The 15110-nt window shown below is 43.9% G+C and overlaps 1 protein-coding gene across 1 annotated transcript in view; it reads right to left on the bottom strand.

The window, feature by feature from the left end:
• Positions 1-15110, bottom strand: part of VSNL1 (visinin like 1) — a 108724-nt gene that overhangs the window by 48243 nt on the left and 45371 nt on the right. The window contains exon 2 of the mRNA XM_012438855.3: positions 14642-14808. Within this exon, the coding sequence (XP_012294278.1) occupies positions 14642-14803 (162 nt within the window). The 5' untranslated portion in view covers positions 14804-14808. The remainder of the gene's footprint in view (positions 1-14641; positions 14809-15110) is intronic.

The raw sequence follows: 15110 nt of genomic DNA, 5'->3' as shown, positions 1-15110 counted from the left end.
AATCCAGCATGCTTGTCTGGATGAAAGAAAAACATTTTCCAGAATCCTTCCCACCCCCAGCAGACCTTTTCTCAGATCCCTCTTGGCCATGATTGGGTAACTTACACCTGTCTTTCATGCAAGGTAGACCAGGAAAGCATGTAACTGGATTTTTAGCCTCTATTTTGAGAGGTTGGCCACTGCTAGAAGGGAAGGGATAGTAGCCATCTGGTAGGTAACCAGCAGTGTCTGGTGTCTCATTTCATCAAGTCCTCTCTCTTTGGCTCCTCAGTGTCAGGCATGAGGACGTAGGATCCCATAGTTTGTGGTCATGAAGTCTGCTTGAGAGGGAAGCTGTAATTCCTCATGGTGGGCTTCTCCAACCTCACAGACATAGCCCACCCTGGCTTGCTTCTGACCCAACTTCAGCGCTGTCAACAAGGAGCCTAAGCTAGAAGTAAAGGCACTGACAGACCCTCAGCCTCACTGGCCCTCACCAATGCTCTGGGAAGCAGGTGAAATAGGTCATCCCATTTGTCTGATGAGAAAACTCTGACTTGAAGAGTGAAGGACTCACCTACAGCCAAACAGCTGGACAGTGCAGAGCCAGGACTTGGACTCAGTTCTGACTCTAGCCCCCAACTCTTCACTTCTCTGCACTTCATCCTAGAAGCCACTTTGAACCACATCAGATGTTTATGTATTGACATTTTAAATCTGAAGACTATGGGAAAGGAAAGCACACAAACCACTCTTATTAGTGAGGATGAGGATCACCTGAGATTCCCATCAAGGCTCTCTCTACCAGGTAAAGAGCATTGGCCATGAAGTCCAAGTGCTGGGTTTGAATGCTGTGTGACCGGGAGAGAGTTACTTAACTACTTTGTGCCTTAGTTTCCTCATTTGTAAAATGGGGCAAATAATAAATAGCATCAACCTCAAATACCCTTATGAGGATGAAATTAGTTAATATATGCAGAGTGCTTGGAGCGATGCCTGACGCACACTAAGCATTCAATGAATGTTGGCTAGTATGGTCTATCCATTATTCATCTACGCATCTAGTCATCCTTTGATTTATTTTAGAAAGGACCTAAAGTATCTGCTTTTCTTTTCTTCCTTTTTTTCTTCTTTTTAGGAAAATTGGTATTATTTTAATTATTTTTATGGACAGAAAACTCAACATTTAACCCAGTTTAGTGGCAAGTTCTTAAGCCTTTGCCTTTTCGAGCTTGGCCACAGACTTGGGACCCAGAACATTGCCTCCCCAGTGACAGTGGATCTCATCATATCTGTCATTGTAATTGGTCCTGTTAGCTTCCACCAGCTTAGCCAAAGTGCCTTTGTCTTCCGAATTAACCTGTAGGAAGGCGACAGTGGTGCAGGTCTTCCTGTCCCAGTCCTGCCTTCCCCTTGATAATGCAGTAAGGGACTCCCATTTTATGACAAAAGACAACCAGCTCGATGGGATCCACATCGTGTGCAGTCACCACCAGCTGAGCTTTCTTGTTCTCCACCAAGGTGGTGATGGTGTTAACTCCTGCTCGAAGGACAGGTAGTCTCTTAGTGGGGACGTCCCCTTTGCCAGCAGCTTTCTTTTCAGCCCGGGCCAACAGCCTCTGCTTCTTCTCTTGCTTTGTCTCTGGTCTGTACTTGTGAGCCAGCTTAAGCAGTTGAGTAGCTGTTTGGCAGTCCAGGGCCTGGGTGAACTGGTTAATTGCAGGAGGCACTTAGAGCCGCTTATAGAGGATTGCTCTATGCCGCTGCAACCTGATAGAGCGGGGCCATTTCACAAAGCAGGCGAGGTCTCTTTTGAGCTGGATGTCCCATCCAATGCCAAAATTCTTAGGCCTTTTCTCAAACAGGGGATTCATCAGTTTCTTGGCCTCCTGCTTCTTCACGACAGCAGGGGCCGGAGCCACCTTCTTCCCCTCGGCCTTCTTTCCTTTCCACATCTTGGGCGGTGGGAGGAGAGCGGTATCTGGTTTTCTATGGTGTTTTATGTGGTAAAGCCAACCAGCCTCTCCCCCTTCATTCCCAGGGAGTGATAGCCTGCCTGGAGCCAACAGGAATTTGATGGCTGCGAAGGGATAACAGGCATCTTTCCTGCCACCTCCACTCCAATATCTCCAAGTGTCAGGATGCCTGGCGTCAAATGTGGTCCTGTCCCTCTGGGTCAGCCCTCAGAGGGGGCTCTGCACATGCCCCCAACACTCCGCATGCATGTTTTGTTGAGGGAAAATTGTATTCTCCCAGAGCCTTTCTCTTGCATCAGTGTAACACCTTCAAGGCTGTTACCAGCTGCTGTGGAGGGGCTCAAGGAGCAGGAGCTTTCCTTCTCTGCTGGCTTACCCCTGCCCCCAGTCGCTGGGAAGATTTCCTGGCGCCTGCACTAGGGGCAGACTTTTCTCTTCCTCCTTAACCTCTTTTCACACAGAAGCAGTGGTGACTGGGTCAGCCTGGTAGGGGTTCTGGGGAAGGCTGGGAAGGCTGATTCACATGGATTGGAAGCCAAGACAGTTTCCCTACCACCAAGGGGGGTAGTCCCCTGCAGCAGATTCTACCTTGAGGTTGTGCACAGAAGGATCTTTGCTGCACAATCAGACAGCAGTGCCAGCTTCCTCATCCCCATGCTCTGTCCCCAGTCTCTGTGGCCCCAGTTATAGTGAGAGAGACCTTTACCATGTATTGAGCAGTTGAATGGCAGACACTCGTAAGGTAGATATGAAGAGCCATTGGGCAGCTGCAGAATCGAAAATGAGGGAAGTTAGGGCCACTGCTCTAAAACTCACAGCTCCCAAGGGGCAGGACCTGGATTCAAACTCACTCCTGTGTATCTCACTCCAGGGCTGCTCTCTCCACAGAGCAGCTGCATTTTCAGCTATTACTTAACATGCATTCTAAGCTGCTGTCTGTGCCTCAGATAGAAAGAACCAAGCCCTAAACAATAATGTATCACCACACACTTTGGTGCCACTTAGTAATAAAAAATATACACAGGAAAAAAACCCACCCAAATGAACAAAACGTAGGACAACATCCATCTCGCACTGGTCCCTAAAATCACCGTGAGCCATGCTGATGATACAACCCATTTGTCTTTGCTTTCAGACCGAAATGTTTTGAGTATGCTTCTTTATTTCAGATTGAAGGTACTCCACCTACAATACTGGGGATCTGACCATGAGGAGCATCTATAGCAGCCAGGCCCAGCTGGTCTTCACGGGAACACCGTGTTGCTGTTTTTACCTGGAAAGTTGGTCAATCACATCTTTCTCAGAAAGTCATCACCAGCTTCTCTCTGCGGAAAGTGGCAGAAACAAAGGCCCAGGAGGGGCCTGCTCCCTAAGCAAGTGGAGGGTTCAGGGCAGGCAGTTCTGGCTGGGAACTGTAACAGGATGACACCACAAGACTAGGCTTGTGGGCTGGGGTTAGCCTCTGCCCATAGGGGCTGGCTAAGCAGACTGACCACATGAGGGGAGATTCCAACATGCGCCTGAGCAGGGAGGGGCCTGGCATTCCAAGATCAAGGCCCTGACCACCGCCTGCTCCCCAGCTCATCACCTGCTCTGTGCAAGGAGTGTTTTTACCCTCCCTGTCCGTCTAAGTCCTTTCTGGACATCAGTCTCAGCCTCTGCACCACACCCTCTGCCTTGCTGAACCCCTGCCCCGCTGACCAACCTGCTCTCTCCCTCCCTGTTCTTTCAGTTCCCAAGGCCCCAGCTCACCTACACCCACCCACACTTAGCTCTTGGGCTGTTGCTGCACTTGTCAGTTCTGAAGGCTTTATCTTCCCAGATGGCCTGGAACGTCCATGGATGTCCTACCTGCTGACCCCCCGGTGTTGAGGCTAGTGCTGTACACACAAGGTACCGACAATAAATTCTTCATGAGTAACGTGAGTCATCTTGAGCTCTAAGTCATTCTCCGGAAGGCACAAGGCAAGCTCCTGCATCTTCATCCCTTGAGTCACTGGGACATTTATGAGGAAAAATGAAAATTCACTTTTCCTTCTTGGTACTGTCCATCATGTTGTTTAAGAATACAGCCTCAGGCCACCAGAGTTTCTATGGTCCTCTAACACATTTGGCAAGGTTTGTGCATTAGCTAACTAAGCAGAAAACCATCTGATCACCTTGTATACCTCATTCAGGACTTTAGGACTTCTCTGGCATTCGATGCCCTCTGGCATGGGCTCTACCCATATCTTCATCTCACTTTACCCCGACACTTCTTTGGTTACCTGACATTTCAGTCAACAGAACTCCTTGCTATTCCTCACATCATCCCCCATCTTCCTGCCTGCTATAGTCTGAAGGTTTGCGTCCCCTGCAACATTCAGATGTTGAAAACCTAATCACCTAAGTGATGTTCTTAGGGTGTAGGGTCTTGGGAGGGGATTAGGTGCAACCCTCATTAATGGGATTAGTGCCCTTATAAAAGAGGCCTCGGGCAGCTCACTGCCCTCTTCCACCACGTGAGGACACAGCAAGAGTCATTTGTGAACTAGAGAGGGGGCCCTAAGCAGACACAGAATCTGCCCTGGTCTTGGACTTGCCAGCATCAAGAACTGTGAGAAGTATATTTCTGTTGTTTATCACTACCTGGTTTGTGGTGTTTTGTTATAGCGGCTCAAATGAACTGAGACACTGCCCTTGTGCCCTGTCTTAGGTTGTCTCTCCTGTTAGGAATGTCATACTTACAGCTACAAATCTACCTAAATTTCAGGATGTCTTAAAATCTTCAGTGAAGTGATTTATACAGAAATTTCTTAGGCTAGAAAATCTGCACCTATGTTGGGGAAAACGTTACTTTGTATCTCTTCCAGCTATTTACACAGATTGCTACAGTTTCTCCTAGGCTGTGAGGTCCTTAGAGGCCTGTAAGAGTCTGACTCAAATTCCTCACACTCCATGGCTCTTGGCTACAGACTTGTTTTAGACACCATTCTATAGTTGTTTGTTGAAGGGGGACAACTGATAGCTTCTCTGTATTACTACAAAGGGATTCCTCCCTTTGACATTTTATTTTATTTATTTATTTATTTGAGACTGAGTCTCACATTTATTTATTTTTATCTGATACAGAGTCTCGCTCTGTTGTCCAGGCTGGAGTACAATGGCGTGATCTTGGCTCACTGCAATAGCGGCCTCCCAGGTTCAAGCAATTCTCGTGTCTCAGCCTCCCCAGTAGCTGGGATTACAGGCATGCGCTACCATACCTAGCTAACTTTTGTATTTTTAGTAGAGACAGTTTCATCATGCTGGCCAGGCTGGTCTCAAACTCCTGTGATCCACCTGCCTTGGCCTCCCAAAGTGCTGGGATTACAGATGTGAGCCACCACACCTGGCTGCTTTGACCTTTTAGACAAGGAAGTTGGTTGTAAAGTAGGCCTAAATCTGTCTATCACTCCCCCAGTTATAATAGGACTGAATTTCACCTGTGAGGGGAGAAGCTGACCTGGAGTTCAGGGCAGGGTTAATGTCTCAGCAATATCAGACCAGTCATGAGGATGGAGGCACAAGCTTCATAACAACCCTCAGAGAGAAACAGTCAATGGCCCAGGAATCCTTCCAAGTGGACACAAAAGAAGGAAGTATCAGTAAGACAGAGCTTTCTTCCAGCAGTTGCTCTGTGGGCCACTGGAGGTCAGGGCTAATGGATTCCAACCTAGGTGAGCTGGTCATTCACACACCCCAGGTGGGTCAGTGATAGCCAGATCCAAATCCAGATCACCATTTCAAAAGGTAAGAAAAGTCCAGTAATGTAAAACAGCTTTTCACTGAGAAATACAGACATGATTTTGCATGTTCAAGTCTAATTCTATAATATAAATAGGCTATTTCTTCCTCTTTGCTTCTATTTGCAATTTGAATCGGGTGTCCTTGAACAATCTGCTGCAGAGAATAACTAATGGGACAGCAGGTCCTTCTAGCTTTAAACCCCCATTCAAGGGCTTCAGTGTCCTTATTTGTAAAATGGGGGAGGGAGTGTACTGAGAGACTTCTAAAGGGCTCTTTCCAACCTTATCCTGAGGGCAGAGAGGTTGAGGTATCATCTAAGAGCATTCCTTCAGGATGCCATAGTCACAATAACCACTGGTATCTCTCTAAATGACACCTGCCATGCCATGGGAAAGCAAAATCCCAAGGTGTGGAAGCCATCCAAAATAATTTCACACCCTTGGGGACAGGGGAAGGTTATCATTTCAACCCCTGTGGGGTAACTGCTGTCTCTAATGCTGGTAGCTAGCTATGACTGAGACAGTATCACCATAATAAAATGCCATTGGAGCCTCACATGGGACCTTGTTTTCCCAGAACTCTAGATGACTATTGTCTTTTTCTTGAGATTTCAGACCCCAGCTCTTGTTTTCCACATTAATTCAAGTCGAATGCAGCCTTAATCATATTGACAAACATTCCAAGTGGAAATAAATGCCTAGGTGCTCACTAAAAAGCGCAACATCCTCACCAGCCCAGCCTGGATGACATGATGTATTTCATGTAATGTCTATTCCTTAAGGAATTAAAGCCCTTCTATATATAGCTCTGCCCAACAAATTTTTAATAAAGTCTTCTCCTGACTACATCTTAGTAACAAACAGAATTAGAATCCCTAAAAACTGGTCATCCCCAGATCTTTTTTGAAATGTTTCATTGTCAAAGTTATTTGAATCAGATGTTGAGAAGAGACAATATCCATCTCTGTCACATTTTCTTTTGATAAAATAACTGATGAGAGAGAAAATTCTTGATGCCACAGCCCAATAAACTGGTCTATTTGGCATCTGGAGGTCCTCCCATGCCCAGGTACCTAACACCAAGTCGCTGATAAGCCTCACCTGTGCAAGATGATTGATTCACTGCTTACGAAGAACTTTTGTTCTCACCACCCTCCTATCTCAACAAGAGCCCATGAAATAAGCAAAGCCCAGAGTGTTCTTCTCATTTGACAGGTGAGAAAACTGAGGGGCAGAGTAGTCTGTGGATTTATTTAACAAACCTTAAGCATAAAGGACTTGCTCAAATTCACACGGCTAGTGTACGGCAGAACCAGGGGCACACTGAGCCTTCTAATTAAAATCATACTGCATTTACCTGTATTCGGGTTGCAAAACAGAATATCCTTGCTAAAAGTTGGGACACATGCAGACCAAAGTCTTAGGAACACAGGGCCAGAAGATACTTTTCTGGCTTTGGGAATCGGGGAGATCAAGAAATAATTTCCCAGGGAGAAGCTTTTAAACTGGTCCTGGAAAGGCAGCTAGAATGGAGCAACACGATGTGCATTCTGCTCCACAACAAGGTAAACTGGAGCACCTCCCAGATGCCTGCTCTTGAATGAAAACCAGAGTACACAGGAAGCATGAAAAGGTGGTGAGAAGGCTGGGCTGAGTGGTCCAGGTGTTTGTCGCCACTCACCACTCTGTGACCTCAGCCAAGTCTCCTGACCTCCCAACCTCTATGGGTTAAAGTGAGGGAAATGCTATCTCTAAGGTCGATTTCATAGACCACGGTGAAATCAAGTGAGCCACTGGTCAGATGGAGAGGGGTTAGAATTATCAGAAAGGAAGGGAATAAAGAAGACAAGGGAGAGAGAAGAAGAGAGGAAAGGAGGGAGTGAGAAACAAGGGAGAGGTCTATGGCAGAAGCCCCAGAATGTGCAAGCGTTTTCTTCCACAGATTGTTTTCAGGTTGTTGATCTCAGCAAGGCTACCGAGAGTGTTTAGGTTCTTTGTTTTGACTTTTGTATTTTTGTTTCAACCGAACATACTCGATTCAGTGGGCCTCCTGCCAACACAATGGGCCCGGGGGCTCTAAAACACAATAGTCATTTTTAAATTCAAACTTAGTTCCGGACAGACTGAGGGGTCCTCATGGCCAAATTTATCGTCTTTTGTGGATCAGCTTGAATGCCACCTTCCTAACCAGCCCTCTCTGACCCTCCAGGCCCTTCCTTGTTTTTCCTGGTCCTGATCACAATGAACCCAGCATAGTAGCTATTCGTATGGGTATTTTTTACCCCATGTTGACTATAGGTTTCTGGATGGCACCAGACTGTCCCCTAGGCAGGGATTTGTGGTGTTTACCACTGCAGACCCAGAGCCTACACATCCCCTGGCACATAGGAGTGCTCAGGAAGAGTGGAAAGCAGGGGCTTCATTTTATCCCAAAGGAGACTCCCTCTTTGCATTAGCATGGAGCTCTGGACAAAATAAAGCTTGATTGGTAGGCCCTAAATGAATCAGACAAACACCATCTACATACTAAAAACCAGTTTAACAAAACATAGCCTGGAAGCTATTATTTGTATTCTTATGCCAGTGAAGTTTGTTTGAAAGAATAACTTAGAAGGGGATTTTTCTCCGTTTGTCTTCGTGCCAATTAAGACTCAATAACTGCTATTATGGAACCTAGAATGTTAGGTCTGCCAATGGTTAGAAACACTTTCAGTGACTCTTATCTATTTTTGGGACTACAGAACCTTCAATGAATCTGACTAAAGCTACCCCAAGAGAGTTTATATATAAAACTTTACATGCAGCTTCAGTGTGGGTGGAACTCCTGAAGCCTATTCAAACATACTTTCAGGTTAAGACCTAGATTAGTGTTTTTCAAAATGTCACTCATAGATTTTGTCCTTTAGAACCATTTGGAAGGTCTTACTAAGAATCCAGATATTGGGTGTCTAGGGTCAGTGAACTAGCAACCCTGAGGAGTCAGCCTAGCAATCTGCCTATTCAGCAGTCAACCCAAGTGATTCTGAGATGCATTAAAGTTTGAAAGCCACCTACATAGACCAATGTTTTCATTTGCACAGATGTTGAACTTAGAATCAGAAAAACAAAGGCACTTATTCAAATCCTGCAGCAAACAGTGCAGACCTTGATTACATACTTTATTTCATACTCTGTGAGACAGAAGTTATGTACCTAAAATCCTATGTTTAGTTATTATATGTTTGTGTACAACTTTCAGGAATAATGCCTTTTATTCCATATAGTAGGTTTTAAAGCATAAGGACACAATTTAAAAGAATTCTAAGACTATACAGAGAATTACAGAATATTTTTATAATATCTTATTAACTAGAAAAATATTTCTTATTCTATTAAAAGATTTTTACCATCAAATATTTAGGTGCTGATCCCGTAACAGCATTTATTCTTATTTTGTTTTAAGACATGCTCCTGGGTAGTTGTGTCAACAGAATTTTGGTGAGTAAACTTGTATTTTCAATGCCTTAGGCCTAGAAAATTTCTCATTGAAGGGAATTCCACCAGTATATTTTGTTGTAAAAACAAAGGTGGCTTTGTGAAGTGAAAAGTGTTACTCAAAAATAAGATGATACACCAATTCCTCTAGGCTCTGAGCTTGCTCAGAGTAATCGAGGGCAATGCCCAATGAAGTGTCTGTCCCACAGAAAGCACAGAGAAAATTGGTCTCCAGTGAATGAACGAATAGATGGATGAGATTGCTCTTAGCTAGAAGAGCTAGAAATGTGTTTTCTAACCACCAAATTACAGAAGCTCCCCAGGAAATGACCACCTGGAGGGACAGGGAATAACTTGGTAGGAACTCTTTTGTTATATGCAAATATATTTTATTAAAATTCAAACTGTTAAATCAATTATGATCAAATTGGACTCTAGGACTCTCTCACCCGTCTCAGGTGCACCTGTCAGTGGCCTAAGGCTTTTTGAAGAAGAAAACTTGGAGCAATGACACAAGCTGGTCCTCAGGAGAGTTGGGCCAGAGCTCGGTAGAACAACCCTTGGCTACTCAGTGGCCTCTGAGGACCAGATGAAGGGAGGCCCTTCATCTGCAAAATAATAAGCAGTAGAACTGAGGAAGGAAGTCTCCTTTTGGGAGAAGGGGCATGAGGGTCAGGACACCAAGAGACTGGTAGGGAATAGATAAAAGCCTTAAGTGCTGTCTTCATCCTATCTGGCAGCAGGGAGCTGGGGAAGGGTTTGTGCTTAGGGGTCAGAGTTCAGTGCCTAAGAATCCATGATGGAAATGGGGATGGCACTGCCTCATGGTGTGTCCTGCCATGACCACTGCCCTCAAACCCACCAGAATACATGGTAGGCATCACTATTTGACTAGGGCACACTTTCCTATTGAAATTTCATAGAGCCTCTCACCCTCCTCTGTGCACCATTTGGTGCTGCCATCAGACGTGGCCTGTGAACTGAAACCTATTTTCATCCTGGCTCTCTAAGTGTAAATGAGTGGATTGTCAATCAGGATAGCAAACACAACTTTTGATAGGTTGTAAATTGTTTTCATTTCCCTCTTTCCTTTGGGACTCTGCTGTGCGAGGTGATAAAACAGGCCTTATTGTTTCCACCTGATAGACAAAGAAACAAATTCAGACCAGCAGAAATTTGGTAAATGGAACACAGCTTGGAATAACTCACATCTGTCAGATTCCAAATCTCATGTTTTTTTTTTAAATAACTCTGTGACTGCCTTTTCAACTGAACCTAAACAACCCAAATGTTTCCTGATGAAAATAATCTTGAAAATCAAACTCCAAACATAAATTAAAATCCACTTAGGGCTCTTTGCAGGATTCCTCTAGGTTTGTTTCTTGATTTCTTTGGCTTTGATGTCATGGTGGCTATGCAAAATAGCAATGGCACCAGCTCTCCAAGGAAGAGGACCCTGGGATGGACACTTCTTCCCTACACACTTACTTGCTCTTTCCCTGGGTTGATTTTCTCAAAAAACGGTGGCCAATTCTGCGAAAATACAGCTAAAATTGCAAACGTCTCATCTTAATTTGTGATGGATTGGCAATCAAAATGATTGTTGAAAATAGGAAATTCCTAAGAGGGGGTGATCAGGTACTTGTCTCTTGGTGACAAAATGCAACAGCTTTCTTCCCAACCTATCAGCAGCAATGCTGTGGTGGGGATAATGAAACATCTGCTATGACTTCTGTGGCCAGAGACACAGAAATCCCTATATGTGCAGGGAGTTTCAGACATCCAGGACAGAAGGCATCTTTCTATCAGATGCAGAGGGCGCTGAGAATGCATGTGACAACAGAGAATAAATAGGAATTATATTCATTTGCTCAGGCTGCCATAACATAGCACCAGAGACTGGGGGGCTTAAACCAAGAACTTTATTTTCTAACAGTTCTGGAGGCTGGAAATTCAAGAGAAGGTATTGACAGCATTGGTTTCTTTTGAAGCCTCTCTCCCTGGCTGGTAGGTGATGGCCATCTTCTCCCTGTGTCTTCCCGTGGCCTTCCCTGTGTATGTCCCTGTGTCCAAATTTCCTCTTGTAAGGATACATCACACTGGATTAGGGCCCACTCTCATGACCTCATTTTAACTTTATTACCTCTATAAAGGCTCTGTCTGCAAATACAGTTCCATTCTGAGGTACTGGGGTTAAGACTTGAACATATGAATTTGGGGGAATATAATTCAGCTGGTAACAGGCAGCAAGCTTGAAAAAGGGAAGAGCCACCTGCTGTTTTCTAAAAGGCTAATAGAAAAGTCTTCCTTTCATCATTGCATTAATTAACTTCTTGTTTCAATATGCCATTTTGAAATCAGTCTCTCTGCTTTCTACTCTTGCCTCACCACCAAACATTTCTGTCATTTTGCCTTGCATTGTGGTAAATCGCATCTTCCCAACTTGCCTGTGAAATGCCGGAGGGCAGGCAGGACGGTCCCGTAGTCACCTTTATATGCCTCCATCACAAGGCTGCCTGAGAAGCAGATGCACAGCCAGCACTTATTACATTCAGGCAAGAAATGCTTACCCACACTTGCTCTGTGGCAGGCCCTGTGCTAGCCTCTGGATTTTACATTGATTGAAATGAGGTGACTGTGCCTGCATGAATAAAGAATGAAGCCTGCATCTAACTGGGAGGGAATATGTTCAGATCTGTGTTTTACAGATCTCACTCTGGCAGCTGTATGGTGGATGGGGGCTGGAGGGGGTTAATGAGGAGCTGCCCTGGGAGTCTGGCTGAGAGGCAGAGCTGTGCGCTGCAGTGGGAGTCAGCATTCCTGTCTTTGAAGTCTGTTCCACATTCAGTTTGTGATGTTGGGCAAATTGCCTCATTTTTCAAAACTTCGGTTTTAAATGCTTTTAAACATGTATCTACTGAAGGAGTTCCTTCACATTTGGGATACAAAGGTTTCTAAAGTTGGAAGACTGTGGCCCCTGGCCTTGCAGAGGAGCCACTCCTGTTGGCCTGCTTCTCCTTAAACACTCAACAGAACTTATTCTTTAGCAGCCGAGGTGACTCCCCCCTGGAAAGGGAAATGGGTCAGGTAGCAAGAGGGGATGTGCCAGGCTGACTGCACACAGAGGAGGGCAGAGGCTGCAGTCAGCTTTGCTCCCTCAGTTGCATCCCAGGATGTCTCAAAATCTGCACCGAAGATAGAAGGAATCACTGAATGTGCCCATTCACCAGGATAATGACTGTGTCTTGCTGAATATTTGCATTTTTTCCAGAAGCACTGAAAGAAGCTTTTTCTCATCAGCCCATCTTCTGGGCCTATTACATAATCCACATCTTTTTCCATGCTTCTCCCTTCTAGCTTGTCACATCTGCCTTTCTTTTTTCTGTGTACGTGGCATATTTCTGCTGTGGTTTTCTCTTGATTTCTGTCCTTGGACTCTAGAAGGAGAAAAAGACTGCCTGCTTTCTATTTGATGTAAGAGCACAGGCTGAGTTGGAATAAGAGGTTGCCAAAAATATAGACTAAGTTCAGAAAGTCATATATTCCCCTCCTGGAATAAAAAACCCAACCTAAGAGTGAGATGAGGAGGTGGGAGATGACTTTGGTACATATACCTCAGTTGTACCATAAAACGCCAAAGCACGCTTAATGTTTACACGACCCCTCATCTTGAGGCTGGTGCTTTTTCAGGGCTACATACTTGCAGTGTGTAAATAAAATAACTCATTTCCTTCATTTCAACTATTTCTTCAAAGGCAATACGTCTCTCATCTTAAACAAATAGGAACGTGGCACACAGAGCTCTCTTAATCATAGGGTGACAGCTTGCAGGGCCTTTGACAAACCTTACTTGTCTGTACTTTCCTTGGGGTTGAGGATAGAGGTAGTTCTGAGGCATGGGTTACCCCTAGGTGATAAAATAGAAGATGTGACATTGAAAACTAGGGAGAGCGGACATCAATTGAGTAATAGATGCACTTTCTTGGCACTTCTGTAGAAAAGATCTTGGCGTGCTAATAATTGATGACTCAGATCTTCTTAGAAATGTCACAGTGATCGTATAACATGCACACTATTTATTCTGTTGATTAGTGAGTTTTTAATGATACAATAAGCACTTGAAACCCCGCCCCACCCAAAACAACAGCTATGACTTTGAACACAATATATATTTAACCACAGGGCCATACCCCTATCCTATCCATTGGTCTTCCCCACTTGAAGTAACTATTCATTTGAACCTGTGTTCATCACTTCACTGCTTTCCTTTTTATATGATTTTATTGCATTTATACACTTTAATCCTATAAAGTGTATTTTTAAAAATTTGTGAGACTTGCTTTTTTAATGTCTAGTGTTGATACAGTTCAACTATTTTTACTGTTGTATGATATTATATTGTTCAAATAGACCACTGTTTATTTTCCACTTTCCCTTTGATGGGCACTTGGGTTGTTTCCCAGTTTTGTCACTGTGAATAGTGCAGCTATGAGCATTCTTACACATGCCCCTTCTTGTACAGTACAAGAATGGAATTGCTGGATCGTAGGCTATGGAAAATGTTCAGCTTCAGAAAATAATGATAATGATTAATATTTTAAACAATCATTTCACATACACATATATACATCTGGGTGATTTAATATTGCTCAAATCACATCTGCTAATTCAACGATATAAAAGCAACATTTTTCTGTTTGGTGTTTTAATCAGAAAAAGTTTTAAAAATGTATTTCTTTCACTTGTATAACATTACATAAGTATACATGAAATGGAATGTCTTAGATCAGCCCAATCTAGAACGACTACAACTTGTAGACTCAGGCAAATGGAAACTACTGCAGCAGAAATTGTACCTTTTATGGGACTGTTCTGTGTAATGTTCAGGGAAAGGTTAGCTTACGAACAGTGTACAGTGTTGAGTTATGAGTCCACGTTTGTAGACATTGCTGTCCAGATGTACACTATATCCCCCACCTGCTTTCTAACTGTGCTGTTGTGGGAATCTGGGTTCTTATCTGGGTAGACAAGGCTCTTTTTTGGTTAAAAAAGAAACAAAAAAGCCCTCTTGTGTTCTTTTTCTTTAACTGAGAGAAGTACACATACCTTTAACAAGCCAAACAATGCTGTAATTAACAAACCGTCAATAACTGTCAGCAAACACTCTTATCTGAGTTTTTATGGTTCTTTCACTGGATGCTGTCACTCCTTGAGCTCTATTCAGTGTTTTGATTTAACAATTACTCTTTTTGTTCAGAAATTGCTTATTTTGGGAACAACATACATACATTTGCATTTTTAAATGTTATTTTTTCTTTCTGGATGGAAAACTGCCAGAGTTGAAACAAACTGGCCACTTAAAGTTATGATTTCATGTGAGGGTACATTTCATGAAGGCCATAGTTTCTGGTCTAAGGAATAAAAACAAGTTTGAAAACAACTTACCTTCACATAGAGCTGCTGAAATTCCTCGAGATTCAGCCTCCCGCTTGGACAGTCCTTGAGAAATCCTTTGTACCACTGCTTGAGTTCATGCTCATTAAACTCTGTGCTCTTCACCAGGTCCTCCATAACTTCGGGGGCCAGTTTGCTATTCTGCTTCCCCATCTTTCCTGAAGAAAAGTGAATTAATTCAATTAGTTGCCGTGGCTGTGATCATTTCAAACTAGAGTTCTGAGCAGTCCGTTGTTGGAACTCCCTCCAGGGTGGTTGATCCTTATCTCCCCAAGTCTGCCTTCTTCTACTTGGTATTCTAGAAAATATATGAGTGAAATAGACTCTTCTGATAGTTTCAAGGGCTGTAGGGTGCACTCTTCACCTCATCGTGTCATTTTTCATACTGTGTTGACTCCCTAATGGAAGGCAACCATCTCTTTTTATGCTATTCATATAAAGAGATGGAAGCATATGGAAG

This window comes from Aotus nancymaae, unplaced genomic scaffold, assembly GCF_030222135.1.
Source record: "Aotus nancymaae isolate 86718 unplaced genomic scaffold, 86718_ANA_hifiasm-v0.15.2.pri h1tg000057l, whole genome shotgun sequence".
NCBI lineage: Eukaryota > Metazoa > Chordata > Mammalia > Primates > Aotidae > Aotus > Aotus nancymaae.
Note: the sequence above shows the minus strand (reverse complement) of the source record. Positions and strands in the feature narration are given on the sequence as shown.